This window comes from Anneissia japonica, unplaced genomic scaffold (genome assembly GCF_011630105.1).
Source record: "Anneissia japonica isolate Jap-2015-1 unplaced genomic scaffold, ASM1163010v1 scaffold2994_len2133135_cov197, whole genome shotgun sequence".
NCBI lineage: Eukaryota > Metazoa > Echinodermata > Crinoidea > Comatulida > Comatulidae > Anneissia > Anneissia japonica.
In genome coordinates this window covers 950,831-969,664 of record NW_022728550.1, presented here as the reverse complement: position 1 = coordinate 969,664, position 18,834 = coordinate 950,831, and the positions used below count along the sequence as shown (strand labels likewise).

The following is an 18,834-nucleotide window of genomic DNA, read 5'->3' as shown; positions in this document are numbered from 1 at the left end:
GATGAAAGAATTAAGATCAAACCATGACACTTGGAAATTTCTAGAACAGTGTGCCGTTTTATATCTATCAGAAGTGATTAATGATTACATTATATTTATATAAAAAAACAGGATAAAAATTACATTAGAACATTTATTTATAAGCATGATTTGATAAAATTATTGCATTTCTCATCTAATTTAGAATGTATTTTATATCATAAATCTATTATTATTATTATTATTATTATTATAAAATATGAATAATTATTATTCCATATAAATCACTGTGAAAATATCATTAAAATAAAATAATTAAAAAAATGTAAAAAAAATAAATAAATAAAAAATAAAAAGAAGCAAAGTTATTACAGCACTGATTTTATATCTTATTTAACAAATTATAATATTACAGCGCATCAAACAGTCTGTAGAGAATTACAAGCTTCCTATCACTATAATATTATTCCGCTCTGCATAGCACTAAGCACTATAATTGCCTGAATATACATATCTTATTATTAATTTAACAAATTATATATATATATATATATATATATATATATATATATACTTTCAATTATGATTCTATAATCTATTTTACAAATGTACAAGTATCAATTGTGATTTTCAATATCAAGATGAGATTTGATGTGTAAATATAAATAGAATGAGTTTTAGTGTATACATAAATTGTGAACATTAGGCCTACTATTAAAAACTCGGGTCCCGACCCGCTGAAGCGAAAATACTGGGACATTTGTAAGCGATTATATAGGTAGGCCCATTTAAAATTTGGTATTTACCTCATTTATACATTAGAAATGCAAGAAGTGCAAAGTAAAACATACTTTTGTTATACAAATAAGATACGGATGTAGTTTCCAAAGATCAATAGTGTACAACTTGTATGCTACACTTTTAGAAATTCGTCATGAAATCCATATTGTACATCAGACAACCTCTGTCTTCATACGATTTTATCAAGTTTCTCCAAGTTTCATGTGTCTCTAATAGATTTTTATTACCTGTATAAAAAGTACATTATACACGTTAACTTATGTTACAATTGTGTGAGGAAATAGTATATAAACTTTATTATTATTGCTTCATGGCTTTGAACGTTGGCATTATCCACAGGCCTAGCGTAGATGTTATTACCATATATTTAATTTAGTATATTAACAAGGTTGACCCATACAGCAGAGCTGATCAATTGTGGGTAAATTAATATTTTATTATTGTGAACACAATCTTGTCAAAATCTTCCCCTAAAAATCTACTCCTCTCTTTTATTAACAATATACTGTAAATATATTTTTGACGAATATTGTTTATATTTGTTTGCCAGGCTTACCAATCAAAATTAGGCCTCGTTTTGCTCTCGTGATGGCAACATTTGTTTGGTTTTCATCTATAATGAAGCCAAGGCACTTCTTCTTCCAACCGATTGTTGGCTTTTCCTCAATTTGCACCAATGGAATGGATCGCACAGTCGACATTATGACGTAATCACTCTCACTTCCTGGATTTCAAAATAGAGAATTATCATTATATTTAACATCTGTAAAACTGTATAAAAGCTGATGAATGCGATGCTGATTATTATGCCGATAATAGAAAAAGAAGGTAACATGGATGGGACCATCCATTATTATGAACTATAATACCTCCATGATGGGACATAAGAGGATAGTGGTTATACGATGTTCATATTGTTGATAATTGTGATAAGAAAAAGAAGATGACGATGATGATGATGAAAAAATGAAGTGTTTATAAGTGTGGTTGAATTGATTGAGTACATAAAATCATCAGCAAAAACATAATAAAATAGAGGGCACTCTGAGAATGCATACCTCCGTTGTGAGGTGAGTTTGACGAGTTCCTGATCAAAATTGTTGGCAGTCCTAGGCTGCTGTATATAAAAAGTAGTTTTTCGTCGATTGTGACCTTGACTTTTGACCATAACCTTTCAAAATTTAATCACCTCGAGATTGTCATGGCTCATTAATCACCTTGAGATTGTCATGGCTCATTATGACGAAGTTTGAAAAATTATGATAAAACTGTGGCCTGTAAGCTGTTAACAGGCAAACAAAGAGGCAAACAGACAAACACACTCATATCCAATTGGGTCCTGGTATAAAGATGATAATATAAATAATAGCATAGGTGCCCTAATAGGGATGGTGATGTGGATGGTACTGGTGACTAGGAAATTGATAAAGAGGGGTATTTCAATATAAATTATTTATTCTAAAAACAACAAAAGATATATAAATAGAACATAAAATAAAGCTAAAATACAATATAAATTAGGAGAATGATGACGTGTAATTATGAGGATAGCTTGTTAGTATGACTGGTGATGTATAATTATGGCGGTAAGGTGTATGTCTACTGTATATTGATAATATATATTCTTAATCTTATTTTATTCCAATAGAAATATATATATAGGCCTTCTCTTATACACATCTAGATGTGTATAAGAGACAGGTGTGTGTGTGTGTAACGTTCCCATAGACCTGTATATAATTGACGAGATGCAACATGTTTATCTGAATCTTTTAGGGAGGCAAAGTTATATTCATTTCGACTGTCCGGACACGATAAACCTTAAATCTAGATGAGGTAACGGCAATCAAAGGGAATGACTACATTTCAACACACAAATATGGTTTCTTGTCTGATGTAAAGCTTCTAAACACTGCTTTTACACGTGGTAAATCCATGGTGGTAGTAGTCGGTGATCCAGTCGCACTTTGTTCTGTTGGTGAATGTTGTTTGTTTTTGACCGAATACGTCAAACGATGTGAGGCTCTCGGTGGTATTTCACCCAAAAGTCTTACTTTGATAAAGTAATGTACAATAGGCCTACAACACAAAAACTGGATCCCATGGCTAAAGCTTTTGAACCATCTTTTTCAATAAGAAAGGTGCAGACAATAGTACCTGACACTAACATTTCGACAAATGAAAATGAAAATATACAACAAAAGCCGATGATACCTGTATTAAAAATGACACCAAATTAGGCCTACAGCTTGATCATTATCGAAGAAAGCTGACAGAACAGCAACGCGAAGCAAAACGAAATGACGTAATATTGCGTGAGTTAAAATTAGGAGAACACAACGATGATTTCGAAGAGAACGACTATATTCAAAAAGAAAAATCCAAGAAAAAGCAAAAGACTAAACATAATTGGAAGAAGTTAGTACTGTACTTTTAATAGGCCTATTGATAGCACAGGGAATATGTTTGCAATTGAAAACAACACAGGAAAGCATAATTGTATAAGAAGGTGTACGGCGTTTGAAAAAGATGCTGTATTTATATTTGGCAAAGGTAATAATGATTGCAGCGATGAAATCTGCGGCGCAGTAAAATGCGTTGTCGAACGCCACTCCAATCCACATTTACAGGCGTTTGTTTAAAAAACACGAACGAATAACCTGGTGGTTCCAGTCAACAAGTCTTTACCTATTAGCTATTCTTGGTATTGAAAGCTCAACATACCCAAAGGCACGATTCAAAATCTATAAAGTCAGTGATGGCCACATGGATGAAGAGGAACCATTAGTACCAACGGGCATTGAAGAAGTATCTATCACAGACCGACCTAATGCTTTATTCATTTTAAGGTACCTAAAATGGTATCCGAAGTACGTTTATCCCCTAGGATGTGATAGAACGTCTACCGCCAGGGGATTCTCTTACAGGTTAGAGTGATGAGTATAATTATGAAGATAATGATGGTGATAATCGTCACAATAATTATATTGAAAGAAAATGGTAGACCTAATGTAAGAAGATAGTGCTGCTGATGATGATGGAGTGGTGATGATGATGATGATGTGATGTTGGCGATGATAACGATAATAATAGTGATGATGATTATTGATTATTATACCGTAGTAAAGACGATCATGGTAATGACGATCATGATACTGATGATGTGACGGATATGAATTAATGAAGTAGTTATTATTTATTATGGCACCCGTTAATCAATTCCTGATGCTGGGAGACAGCATACAGTTTCACAGGAGCACACTAAGATCGGTAAATGCGTTCACATTTATGGCACTTGAACGATTGATTATTGAATATGACTATGAGATATTGCAGCGTGTTGAATGCCCAGGCGCCGCTGTTTTAGCTGAAGTACGGTAGCTATAATGTGCATTGAAACCTAACATCTTTATGAAAGAGGATGAATACTACATGGCGGTTATGATGCCGAAAACGTTGTTGGTTGGTAATGAACTAAAAATATGATGAGAATGCTTAAAGGTGTTTAATATGTGTCAGTAATCCATGTTATACTCTTCACTCACCTTGACTCGTGATGACGGTTGCGGCCCGTACTTCACGTGTTCTACTGTCCTTATTTAGTTTAGTCTTTATTTCACTTAATTGTAACCGATACTGTGTCAAGACCAGAATATCCTTCGCTACAATCCTTTTCTCCAGTAGCTTCCACACAACTTTCATCTGTTGCAAATACATTAAATTAATACGATACGTTCAGTGGCTGATCGAGTGGAGATAGGAGCGCTCGAACTCTACACCTACCCTCCCCAGCGGCAGCCAGGAGACGATCACCAGCCAAGTATGAACTTGTCTAATTCTTACATTGAAAAGAATATTTCTTAGATATAAATAATAATAATAATAATAATAATAATAATAATAATTAATAATAATAATAATAATAATAATAATAATAATAATAATAATAATAATAATAATAATAATAATAATAATAATAATAATAACAATAATAACAATAACAACAACAACCGCTCGGCCATTCGACTCGATATAGGCCAGGGCTAGGCCTACATTAAACACCTAAATTAAAAATAAATATTATTACCATCATCATAGCCATGCAGGCTATGATGATAGGGCCTAGTATTATTATCATCAGCATTATGATTATCATTATTATTATAATTATTATTATTATTATTATTATTATTATTATTATTATAATTATTATTATTATTATTATTATTATTATTATTATTATTATTATCATCATTAATATTATGTTTTGCTTTTGTAGACTCATGTTATTGTAAAATCGTTTTTTTTTAATGATATATTAATAGACATAAATAGCAACTCAAATATGTCAATAATGGTAAGACATTTAAAAGAATGGTGCTGCGATATATTTCTTCCAGAGCTGTGAACGCGTCTGGACGGTAAATCGGCACAAACTGTCCTTACTTAAATTAGTATATGATTATCAAACAAAAATTGCATAATACTAACCAAACATTCTAACTCTTGTTGATTGCATTTGCTGTTCTCGTTACCTTCTTCAGTTTTTACTGTTTGCGATTCCTCCTTCCCGTCGACATGACAGAACAATGTATGGTACTCCTTATTACCGTCTCTTGGCCATTTTAAGGTGTCTGGCTTCCTTTTACTGACCGATATATCCGTCTTCAGTTTGTTGTCGTAGAATTGTTGTGATGGAAAGTCACATATGCTGGGATGCTGCATAAAAAGTACCAAATGAAAACATACATCCAATTAATTATTCAAGTTAGAATACTGCTATTAGGGTGAAGTTGCAGATTAGGATTGAGACCCCTGGTTTTTCAATCCAAAAGTTGTAGATTCAACCTGTAAAATTTGTTTGCCTTGCCTACTTCACGTCGAAACCAAATAAAACAACCGCACGACAACTTGTCGTCACGAATCGCCCTCTCAATATTTGTATTAAAATTCTCATTAATTTTCATAATTATTTTTCTATTTATTCTATATTTATACTGGAATGGAATTCCCAGTGCAAAGGCATTGATTGTTCTTACCATACGATATTGTATGTCAAGCATGATAGCCTCGTCAGCATACCGTTCTAATAGTGATATTTCCATGCCAAGTTCTCTCGCGTTTGGTTCCTGGACAATGGGTCTAAAGAAAACAGAATATTTAAATATAGGCCTAATGATTACACCACCATTTTTAAATACATTTTATATCAAATATTGAGAATACATGACCTCCCTACATATTTTAAGAGGTGAAGGTTGGAACCCCGCATTTTTGACCGCAATGTAATTTCATGTCAAGAAGATATATGAACTGTATACATGACACCGATTTTATGGGAAAGAGCGTTCTGCAATAGTTCTATGCATTTCTGATAAAAGATTGATATTTTGATTTGATTGACTCACGACTGTTCTCCACCTTTAAAAAGAGATCTGCGCCCTTGTACAATGATATCAACTGAAAGGAAATTACCGAAAACATAATAACACAAAAAAAAAATTAATTATGAATGAGATAATATAGTAAGACGATACCGAAGTTGCTTGTGATCTCCGATGAAGACAACTTTGTGCGGTGTGCATCCAACTAGTGGAATCAGAGACTCTGGCTCAGTACACATTCCCGCTTCGTCGATGATACATTCAATAATGTTACAGAATCTTCTTATTTCTGGGGCTCCGGCAACATTACACGTTGTGAGGATGACATCGTACTTTTGCAGTTCTTCTTTCTTGGATTATAAAAATAATAGCTGATTAGTATAAACAAACGGGGAAAAAATTTAACGACATATATATTATCAGTACACACTAATTTAGGTTTAGGGTGGCCCCCTAAATGTTCGAGCTCTACTCTCTTTATGGTGAACTTACCACTGTATACTTTGTTAATAATTTTCTATAAGTAGGCCTATTTGATTGTATAAGTGTTCAAAAAATGAAACTTGAAACTGGAACAATAATCATCCATAAAATATATGTAGGCTTCTTCATAAAAAACCTCTAACAATCAAAAAGTCTCATACCTTAGCATCCATAATTAGTGCTTTGTATGCTTTTATTTCCTCTTCTGTAAATAGTTTTTTTGCTTGAGCGTCATATTTGTCATTGGATTTTTTCGATTTAGCCTTTCTTCTGTACTCCTCAATTCGTTTGGTAAACTCCGCCTCCTTTCGTTCAATTGTGCATGAAAATGGATTTCCTCTTTGGCGTATTAGGTGATGAAGGGCTATATCTCGATTTTTCGGATCAATTGACGCTTCCATCATGGAAAACTTCCGTTTGGGTTTTGCAAGCCAGGGCCTTGGGTAATCTTTATCCTCAATGCTTTCACTGTAAACGCGAACCACCCTAATATCAGACAATCGTTTCAGGTAGCCTAACACAATGACAAACGAAAATAATGTTATATGCAGAATATAACGTTAGTGGTAAACAGCCAACGTTGCCAATTTCAAATTCAGCAACATATGCGCACCCATGATACATTATAGTTTAGATATTCTGATCCATTATGTACATAATCTGAACTCTCTAACAGGACTTTGACTCGGGGGTCTACGTTATAAATAAGCCTACGTATTGTTCTACGAAAGAAAAACGTTTTATACACTAAACTGTAACGTTATTATAACGTCATATTTACGTATTTTGTTAGCTGATTATGACACCACACCAGCATGTTTTTTTACTTCAGAAATAATGAAAGACCTATATTGAAATATGTAGCCCTATATGAGGTTTAAAATAATAGTGAAAGTATACCTGCAACGACCTCAACAGACTTATTTGATGGGCCACAGTACAGGACTTGGGGTCGATTAATTGCTTCCACGCGTTTATTTATTTGAGCAAAGAAAAACGCAAGCTGCGAACCTGTCACGCTCTTCCCAGTACCTAAAATCAAGGAAGCCATTGTAAAACATAAACCTAAAACGGTAAAATTCTTGACTATACACTTTTTATATATAAGAACCAGTAAAATTTTGACCAGACTCAGTGTTCTTATTTTTTTGGCCGATTTCAGGCTCAAAATGTTCTTATTTTGTTTTTATTTTTACACATTTTTCAGACATAAAAAATTATTATTTTACAGTCAGTATATTACTTTACTGTATTATAGAGGGTACCGGTATTGCATATTAACACCTGCAACTAAAGTAAAGATAGATTTGTTGGTTTTCTATTTAAAAAAAAATAAAAACCTCACTTGACATTTTACTTCAGCCTAAAATTGTTCTTATCTTGTATTTAGTTTTTAAGAGATTTCAACCTCAGTGTTCTTATAAAATGTGTTTTAATAAAATAAAAAAGTGTAGTTTATTTTGACTTTACATGAAATCAAGGGTATGTCGAAGAAGAAAAGAATAACGTCGGAGGAGGACAAGAAAAAGCATGTAGAATGCATGTGAGGCGCATACCGGGAAACAGGATTATTGTATGAAGAAGAAAAATACCAAGAAAGGTAAAAGACAATTACTGTACTACGAATCAGAAGATAAGAAATAATTATGAACAGATGATACTACATAAAAGAAAATAATAACAAGAGAAAGAATGGTAGGAGAAGACAATAACATAAAATCGTTGTGTTTTTTTTTTATACCTGGAGGACCTTGAATAACAGTAAACGTCTGTGAAATTGCCTTCTCGATTGCATTTATTTGTGGAAAGTTTGGTGGTGGAAGGGAAGATACGTTGTGACACCTTGGTATAGAATGTATCTTCCAATTCCTGCAGTTTCTGTTCAGACTTTCACGTATTAACACCTCGCCTTCAATAACTAATTAATTTAAGGAATAAACATTCAATTAATTAAGAAGCTTATAAATTAGATGGGTCCCATGATTTAGTAAACAGAAAACAACATATTTTTTTAGTACACCCTAATTTAAGTTTAAGGGTGGTCAAAATTGTCCAAGCTCTACTCTCTTTATGGTCAACCCAACACTGTATACTATGTTTATAATTCAGATTGTATAAGTCGGGAATAAATGAAACTTAAAACTGGAAACATTTCATCCAAAAAATATACGTGGCGTCGTCATAAGCAACCTCTAATACTAAAAAAAGGCTCACATTTTAGTATCCATAATTAGTGTTCTGTATTATAAAGATGCATTTAGAATTCATATAAAAAGCTTGGAAAGTAGACAACTCCCATGTTTTAGTAATGTCCATATACGCCAAATACTATCATAGTATTTGGCTTATATGGACATAATGAGGCTATGCGCCATGTCAAACTGGTTTTAACAAAAATGAAGTAAACCTAAATAATAATGTGCAATGCGACTAATAGAATAAAAAAAAACGAATATGATACTGACAATAATGATGATGGTGGTAATTTTTTTTTTATCAGATTTTACATTTTTTGTTTTATTCATTTGTAAATATAAAAGGTGATTAATTATTTTCATCTTTATATTATTCTATTGTCTTTTTATATGTACTGAGGGTCCCAATTGATCAGATCTAGCTAGAATGACCATCTTCACAACATATTGTCGAAATAAATAAATAGATCATGGGAAATTGAAACCGCCAATAACTTTAAAAAGTGAAAAATCAAAGTTAGTTTTTTCTGTTAGTTCTCTTTAACTGACCTCTATTTGAAATAATGTTAGTTTTGTCTGTATGTTCTCTTTTAACTGACCTCTATTTGAAATAATGTTCTGTTGAAGGACGATGCATCTTGCTAGAGACGTCTCAGAACGACATGGGCCTAAAGCAAGCACTGCTGCTTCTGTCCGCCTATAAAGGAAGGTGTAAACTTGATTACTTATTGGTTCGGGAATTAAACAAGGTTAATGTCAAGGTAAAAGTAAGAGAATAACCAATAACTCGCAGCGTCATTGGGCTGAATTGCGTATAGGTGTGGTCCGTGTCTACCTAGCCGCCGTAAAGAGGCGTTTATAGTAGGTACATGTTCACATCATTCCACAACGATAGCGACTGAAATGAACCATAGCATCGAGGTAACCCCCTACTCTTCTGAAAGATGTAACGGGTTAACTGACAGAGCCTGTCTCTTATACACATCTAGATGTGTATAAGAGACAGCCCCTGCACTGTACCTCCATTTTAAGTCTTGAGAAGACTTGGAAATATTAAGGCTGTAGTTAACAGCGCCTCTGCCTTAAGGTTCCGCCACTCGACTTACCCTAAAAGGAAGGTATAAGCCTTATTTTATTGTTCTGGGCTTAAAAAAGGCTAATGACAAAGTTAATTCATAATTGTCCCCTATAATATTGTAGTATTCCATATGTTCAAATCTTTCTAATTCTTTTTCAGATAACATTCTGCTAACATCAGTTTGTGGCCTAGATTTAGGGCATCAGGAAAATGCCTTTTTACATAATTTGCCGAATCTACACTTTACTTCTGGCAATGTTTTCAGACTAACTAACTTTGTTAGCTTCAAAATCACAACACACTAATAACAAAGCACACACTGCATCATAACCTATCTGGTGGACTTTTAGAGATTAGCTCTACGGTACATAGAGCTCCTTCTGTCCTTATTTGAACAAATGGCAATGGTATGGCAGATTGATTAAGCTTCAATTGGACCATCAAATACGTTTTATTTGATTCAACACTGTTATTTACATCAGTTGTATAACAATATATAGCGAGTCTGTAAAGCGTCACTTACTAATCATAAATTTGTGCAAAAACGTTCCTGTTGGCCTAAAACTTTGTTAGCTTCAAAATCACAACACACTTAACAAAGCACACACTGTATCATAATGCTACTTACCTATCTAGTGGACTTTTAGAGATTAGCTCTGCGGTACATAGAGCTCCTTGTGTCCTTATTTAAACAAATGGCAATGGTATGGCAGATTAAGCTTCAATGGACCATCAAAATACGTTTTATTTGATTCAAAATTACTATTTACATCAGTTGTATAACAATATATAGTGAATCTGTAAAGCGTCACCTACTAATCATAAATTTGTGTAAAAACGTTCCTGTTGGCCTAAAACTTTGTTAGCTTGAAAATCACAACACACTATAACAAAACACACACAGCATCATAATGCTACTTACCTATCTGGTGGACTTTTAGGGATTAGCTCTACGGTACATAGAGCTTCTTGTTTCCTTATTTGAACAAGTGGCAATGGTATGGCAGATTGATTAAGCTCCAATTGGATCATCAAATACGTTTTATTTGATTCAACAATATTATTTATATCAGTTGTATAACAATGTCCAACCCAAACATATGTTGATTTTCCTCTCAAATGTGTCGGTTTGCTATCTTGAGGGCGAGGCAGACACTGAAGATTAGAGTAACGTATGCAGAGGTAGTCCAACGCCCGAGTACCAGCTGTATCGTCATCTTGATTCTCTTTTCCTTTTTTCATTGATTTTCTAAAAAATCTGGGACAAACCAAAATCGTTACAATAAATGCGCTTACTGTATATCGATCATTATAAATAACAGCCAACATACACAATTAAATAATAATAATAATAATAATAATAATAATAATAATAATAATAATTATAATAAAAATTATTATTATTATTATTATTACCCTCTCCCCACGAAGTGGCGTGAGGGTAATGCAATGAGCTCCGCCTGTCTGTCTCTTTGTTTGTCAGTCGTTTGTGTTTGTCCTTCCGGGAACATAACTGAAAAACTCCTGGACCGTTTAATGTCACACTTTTACAATATTACATGTATCTCGGTCCTCCCAGATTTTGGTGCTAATCAGAAGTAGGATGTAGATTTTAGAACGTAAGTTATTTATATAGTTTTGTCACAACTGACAGAGCAGCTCAAGCGGATCGTTCGACTGTGTCATTTGGCTAGGCCCGGCTGACTCGAGCGGATTGACCGCGGATCGTCTGGAGCGTACAGACCATGTGTCAAATTCTGGCCAGCGGACTAGAGGCAGCCCGGTAGGCATGTAAGCCCGACTGATGGGCTTGCTACTTGAGGCCTATGCTGGGCCTCGTTTGGCTGATGAATTGAGAAGTAAGAGGCAGATTTTATATTTTTTAACTGCTGTCCCAATTTCATAAATAATGAAATATGAAAAAAAAAAATATTTCATAAGATGCACAAATAATAATCTGAGATAACAAACCTCGCCCTGCTGTCGCGCCGTATCTTTTTATCTGCTGGTTTGTTGTTGTATCGAAGCGGTATTACAGATATTAGGTGAAATGTAGCCGAGCGGTAAAGATGTACGTTTTGTGTGCAAAGATAATCGAACGTATGAGGTTTAAATCTCACTCTTGATTGATTAAAAAAAATATTATTTTGTTATTTTTATTTGTGCATACATATAAAAAATTGAAAACAATTGTGAAAAATGAATAATGAAATAATAATAATAGTTTTTCAATGTTCTAGTATATGTATTTAACTTTAAAAAATAACAATAATAATATTGACTATAATAACATAATAGAACGTATGGGGTTCAAATCTCACTCTTTTTATTATTATTAATATTTTCTTATTATTATTATTTGTGCATCTTATCTTTCATATTTTGTTTAATTATTAAAATCTCACTCTTGCTTGGTTTTTAGAAAATTATTATTATTATTTAATTTTTAGCGATATGGCGCGACAGCAGGGCGAGGGCTTGTAACCTCAGATTATCTTGTCATTATTATTACTATTTATTTGAACATACACTTTTGTATCAGTTGCATACGATACTTTGACAGTGCGTTCAGAAACTGCAAGTACTAAAACCTAAGAAATGAATTACAATACAGAATCATCATATTAACATAAACATACAAAGCAAAATAAAGATGGTAGTAAAACAAAAAACTAGGTAAAAGTGAAAACTAAAGATAAAAAAGTAACATATATTATACTCATGCAGCATATAATGAATATAACAAAGACTGAAATTGTGTTTATATACATAATTATCTCTTCTAAATTTAATATAAAGAATGCAACTGTTTTGGTTACCGTAACATGTTGAAATCACAGAATTCTTCCAGTAGCTTAAATGAGCCTGTGAATGATCCGCTGCCATCTGGCTGCCATTGGATTTCAACGTTACTGATAATAGTTGCATTGTCTTCATTCACTGCTCCATAAGCTGAGCACATATCTAGTACTGAAAGCCATGTCGTTCTATACCGTTCAATACATTTTGAATCACGAGGGTTTTCGTCCGCTAGTTGAGAGAAACAAAGAACAGGATTTTTGCGATGCTCCAGACACACATCTATGTTTTCAGCTAAACTAACAAGCTGGATGGTTGGTTGAAGCATCCCATTTCGAAGCTCAGGTGCTAGGTGAACCCGCATTACGTCAAAGCGTTGAAACTTACATTCAAATTTTTCGTAATTTACTGTGTCTACTAACATTTTCTCTTTTCTCGATTTACTTTTTATGTGAATGTTTTTCATGCAATCGTTCAAAGCATTTCTCAAGTCTGTTTGGGTTCCAGATGTAATGGCATCTACCAATTTCTGCCAAATTTTGCTTTCCATCTCAACCAAAAATCTAGCAGGGTCCAATCGTGAGAGTTCATGCTTATTCATGGACAATAGTAAGCTCGATTTATCGCGGGCATCGAAAAGACTTATCTTCCACGTTACAGTCGATATCTCATTTGTTGCTACAACACGTTCAGATGGTTTCAAATAGTTAAACCCTAAAGGAGATTGCGATCGATTAATGTAGGACTGTGGGAACGCTAGGTATATGTTTGAATCATCTACGCTGTCGATGACTGGTTGATAAGGAAGTGCACCATGCTTTTTTAGATCAAGTGCCAAAACGAGATCTTTTGTTCGCCGGTGGAAACGCTTCGCATTCAATGCCTTTTCATTCATGTTATTACAAATATCTTCAATTTCCTTAGGTGTGTAAGGAGGTTGATTGTCTTTTTTTAGTGCTGCCACGAGAAGGCGATGTACAACCAGGTCGATGTATCTTCGAATAGGCGACGTGAAATGTGTGTAGCGGGACAGTGATAGTGAATGATGGCTTTCGTCATCCCGACCAGAACAAACGTAATCAGAATTAAATTGAATGTTATAATACTTCAATTTCATTAACATTAGCTGTGGATGCAACATATCATTTGCCACCAAATCAATCATTTCAAAGAAGTCTTCATCGTCGGATCTTAAATTAGGCCTAGAAGTTTCTTCTTTATTCTGTTGTATCTTTAACAAACGGACAAGCTTGTTCCAAACATCTTTGGTCAAAGTCATGCTACCAGATGAGTCGCATGGCAAGTCTGCTATCTTAGCTGACATTTCTAAACTATTTTTTATTGGCCCATGGAATGTTTGAGTCCATTCCTGCATTTTGTCTGAATCTGGCGGCAACTGTCTTCTTAATGGGACACAATTTGGAAACGTTGTGGTTAGAAATGTGGCAACAGCTTCATTTGCAAGTAACATGAATTCTTCGACAAGTGAATGTGCTAGAGGACAATCTAGGTCATCAGTGACATCATCGTGGTTGTAGCAGAATCTCCCGCTTTTCAATCTAGTTTCTCTTATTTTGATTGCGAGTTGATTTAGTAATAGTATTTGCTTTGTCAGGTTTTCACTTGGTCCATTAGATCTTTTGTGAATTATTTCCTCAACCTCTTTATAAGAAAATTGATTGCGGGAATGAACAATGGATCTCACAATGTTTGTTCCATCTTTTACGGGACACCCTTCTTCGTCGATTTTGAAAATCACCGATATTGTTAACCTGTCTTCATTTGGTATTAAGCTACATTTATTACTGCTAAGGTTTTTGTGAATCATAGGAATAGGTTTTGCTGAGGTCGGATAATGCGAGATGCATCTTTTCTTTGCCTCTAAATCGATTTCCGATTGTCTTTGAACAAAATATGAAACATCCGAAATATGAATACCAACTTTGTAATGACCATCAGATAATATTTTAACGCTGAGTGCGTCATCGAGATCATTTGCGTCTATGGGATCTATCGTAAATACACTCTCCTTTCTGAAGTCCAGTCTGTCATGGATTTCGGTTACTGGAATTCGCCATTTTTCGTTGAACTTTTTACCTTCTTTTACTTCTTTGTTTACAGATTCACTCCATTGGCCTTGGACGTTAACATTGTGTTCAAGCGAAATTATTTTAAGTCCCCTACCAAGAGAATCCCCTGGCGACAGTCGTTTTGTCACACATCCTAGGGGATAAGTGTACCTTGGATACCATTTTAGATACTTTACAATGAATAAGGCATTAGGTCGGTCTGCAATAGATACTTCTTCAATGCCCGTTCGTACTAACGGTTCCTCTTCATCCACACGATCATCACTGACTTTATAGATTTTAAATCGTGCCTTCGGGTATGTTGAGACTTCCATACCAAGAATAGCTAATTTAGGTAAAGTCTTGTTGAGTGGAACCATCAGGTTGTTGGTTCTTGAGTCTAATTTGCAGACATGCGCCTGTAAACGTGGATTGGAGTGGCGTTCGATAACGTATTTTACTACGCCGTATATGATTTCATCGTTGCAATCATTATTTTCGTATTTGCGTAGTACTTCAACAACAACTGTATCTTTTTCAAATGCCGTACCCCTTCGTCGTGCACTTGTTATACAAATATGTTTTCCTGTCTTGTTATCAATTGCAAACATATTCCCAGTGCGATCAATATTAAAAGTACAGTATTTGTATTTTTCTGGTGTCTTTTCACACACATCTAACCAATAATCGCTGGAATGCTCTGGTACACCTTCTTCTCGGGAGGGAATGTATTTAATATCCCGTCCTTCTATAACTTGATCATAGTTTTCTAATTTCCTCCAATTATTCCTACTCATTTTCTTTTTCGCGGATTTTCCTTTTTGAATATCGTCATTCTCTTCTAAATCCTCGTTTTGTTCTCCTAATTTTAACTCACGCAATATGACGTCATTTAGTTTTGCTTCGCGTTGCTGTTCTGCTAACATTCTACGATAAGTATCGTGCTGTAGGCCTAATCTACTGTGATTTGTCGAAAAGGTATGCTCTGGTACCGGTCTATGCACGTTTCTTATTAGAAAGGATGGTTCAAAGGCTTTAGCTGTGGGATCCAGTTTCTGTCTATTATTGTACATCTCTGTCTGTATTTTATCAAAGGTAAGACTTTTGGGTGAAATACCATTTATAGCCTCACATCGTTTGACGTATTCAGTCCAAAACATACAACATTCACCAGCAGAACAAAGTGCGACTGGATCTCCGACTACTACCACCATAGATTTCGCCCGTGTGAAGGCAGTGTTCAGAAGCTTTACATCAGACAAGAATCCATATTTGTGTGTTGAAATGAAATCTGTCCCCTTGATTGCCGTCATCTCAACTAGATTTAGGGTTTTTCGTGTCCGGACAGTTGAAACGAATATAACTCTAAACCTGTCTCTTATACACATCTAGATGTGTATAAGAGACAGTTCATGGACAGAGGCTGATATGGTGCTAAGGCATCCAAATATGGTAATAGTAAAACTCGAGCGTCACGACATTGCGAAGTGTCTGATCTTGTTCCTCGTGTCGTACTCACTCGAGTCCATCCGAGATGGCCCGAGTGAAATTTCATGCAAATGTTTCGTACGGAAAAAAAAATCGCGCGCGGTGGAGTAGTGGGTAATAAACACAGAGCTATTAAACAACTAGAGTGCTGACGATGGCGGAGCAATGCAGAGTTGTGTATGTGTACCATCCAAGATGGCTGCCGTAGGAAAGCGCCACCTTCAGGCTTAGTATACATATTATTACCATAAATAAGCCCTTTTGACTGAATATTATTTCATTAATGATAATTAGTATTGATAATGACAAATTATTAAACTGTCGTAGCCAAAAAGAGGCCAAGTAGAGCATCTTATTCAAATATTAAAAAGAATTAAAATCGTGTACATTACCCCCATACCTGTCTCTTATACACATCTAGATGTGGTAACTAGCTGTACTGAACTTTCTGTGTAAATTGAGGGCGCAATTGAAAATGATAGTGCTCAGGGGAAATTTGATTGACTGAATCTATGGAAGCCATCTTGGATGGTACACACACACAGCTCTGCGTATTTCGAATATCGAATACATTGCTGTTAGGGCTCTAGTATTCTTATTATATCTCTAATGGCAATAAAACACATACAAGCGTTAGTTGGCGTCCTACACTAGCTGCGTATGGGCGTATCGTTTTTTTACGCTCTCAATGAGCGTTGTTGGCTCTCTTGTTCTATTTATACTCTTTGATAACACTACGAATACGATGAATCTATTGTAATTGTGTTAGAAAGAACTTGTTTGTAATGCTATTTTGATAGACATTCGTCTAAGAAATCAACATTTCAGCATTCGAGAGAGAATGTCACTAACGTTTTTGGTCGGTGGATGCAGACAGGTAAAAATCGTGCGATGATTTCATAACTAGGCTAGACTACGGCTTAGTAACCTGAAGTTTTGTTCCTGAAGTCTGAAATCTGAAATCTGAACCTGAAGTTTTTAAAATAGGTCTAGAATATTCCTATTAAATGTTCAGTTTGTTTTGTTTATGAGGGTCCATTATTCAATGAATTTTTATTTGTTCATACATATTGAATAAGTAACTTTCTTCGGGAAATTACAATTGAATTTTCATCGCGGTGCGCGATGTCTCCACGGTGACGAAAAAATGAGGAATTTTTTTTTGAAAACGAACCTAAAAAAATTAAGCCAAGCGTCCACTAATTGAAAAATTATTGGACGGTGGGAATAGGCAAATAACATTGGAAGGTCCAGTGGTGACGTCACGATTGACTTGTAATACACTTTATAAGTCAATCGTGACGTCATCACTGCAACTCCCAATGTTATTTGCCTATTCCCCACCGTCCAATAATTTTTGTAATAGTGGACGCTTGGTTTGATTTCTCTTAGGTTCGTGTGCAAACAAAAAATTTCGTCACCGCGAAGATATCGTGGTCTGCGATGAAAATTGAATTGTACAGTAATAAAAAATTACTTTCGTAAAACAAGGTTGATTACAACCCGAAAAAAGTTACTACATATTCAGTATGAACAACAATTAAGGAATTCCTTGAATCAATGAACCCTAATAACAAACTGAACGTTTAATTGGAATATTCTAGACCTATTTTAAAAACTCAATGAACGAAGTTAAATGTAAGCCTACGGCCAGGCAAGAGGCCGTCGAGGCCTCCTCATGGTACTATCCTAGATAGACCGCCGTAGCCTATCGTAGTTTTGAAATCATCGCACGAGTTTTACCTGTCTGCACTGACCAAAAAGTCAGGGACTGTATTCTCTGTCGAATGCTTTTAAGAAATGGTTATTTATTTTACGAATGTCTATCAAAATAGCATTGCAAACAAGTTCTTCTAACACAATACAATTTCAAATTACAATATTATTCATCATATCCGTACTGACGTACTGCTGATGTGCACACTGTGCAGGAGCACAAATTGTCATACGCACAGCTAAAGGTAAATACGCACACAGTATACTCATCCTATCACTATAGCAACCAGTAACTGCTACAACAGTTGGTTATAAAAACTAATATTAAAAAAGACAGCGATTGACTTATAAAGCAATTAGTAGAGCATGCATCGTACACTAGCGGAAAATTATTATTCTTAGGTTAGATTTAATGCATTCAGAAATTTTTTCAAGCATTAAATCAAACCTTCGTATAATTTTCATATAGTGTATTACTATGCGGAGCTCTACTAATTGTTTAATAGGTACGGCCGGAAACAGATAATAACATATAATATAAATCAAGATAGCCGTAACACTGTTAAGTTATATATAAATCATCAAAGAAAGGTAAATACAGTGTTCGAACAAATGACATAAATACATCGTGTAGCATAGCGACCTTATTTGAATAATAGGCCTATTGTATGTATTATTTCATGTTCAAGCTTTGCTAGTTTATTTTATTTTTTATTTTTATTTTATTTATTTCCAGGCAAGACAATACAGTACAATAGATAGGTGAAACAAATGACAAAAACAAAAAGCCTGAGGATTACCTAAAAGCGAACTTAATCACTATCTAAAGGCTCTCCAAAACA

General features: G+C 34.5%; 1 protein-coding gene across 1 annotated transcript in view; it reads right to left on the bottom strand.

Moving 5' to 3' along the window:
* Window positions 1-231: 231 nt before the first annotated feature.
* LOC117114259 (helicase with zinc finger domain 2-like) overlaps window positions 232-18,834 on the bottom strand; it is a 36,873-nt gene continuing 18,270 nt past the window's right edge. The window contains exons 19-31 of the mRNA XM_033257863.1: window positions 18,155-18,231; window positions 12,740-16,176; window positions 10,843-11,178; window positions 9,442-9,539; window positions 8,389-8,565; window positions 7,548-7,679; window positions 6,809-7,161; window positions 6,318-6,514; window positions 5,820-5,922; window positions 5,272-5,499; window positions 4,326-4,482; window positions 1,337-1,504; window positions 232-1,007 (exon numbers count right to left, since the gene is read on the bottom strand). Of these exons, the coding sequence (XP_033113754.1) occupies window positions 901-1,007; window positions 1,337-1,504; window positions 4,326-4,482; window positions 5,272-5,499; window positions 5,820-5,922; window positions 6,318-6,514; window positions 6,809-7,161; window positions 7,548-7,679; window positions 8,389-8,565; window positions 9,442-9,539; window positions 10,843-11,178; window positions 12,740-16,176; window positions 18,155-18,231 (5,570 nt within the window). The 3' untranslated portion in view covers window positions 232-900. The remainder of the gene's footprint in view (window positions 1,008-1,336; window positions 1,505-4,325; window positions 4,483-5,271; window positions 5,500-5,819; window positions 5,923-6,317; window positions 6,515-6,808; window positions 7,162-7,547; window positions 7,680-8,388; window positions 8,566-9,441; window positions 9,540-10,842; window positions 11,179-12,739; window positions 16,177-18,154; window positions 18,232-18,834) is intronic.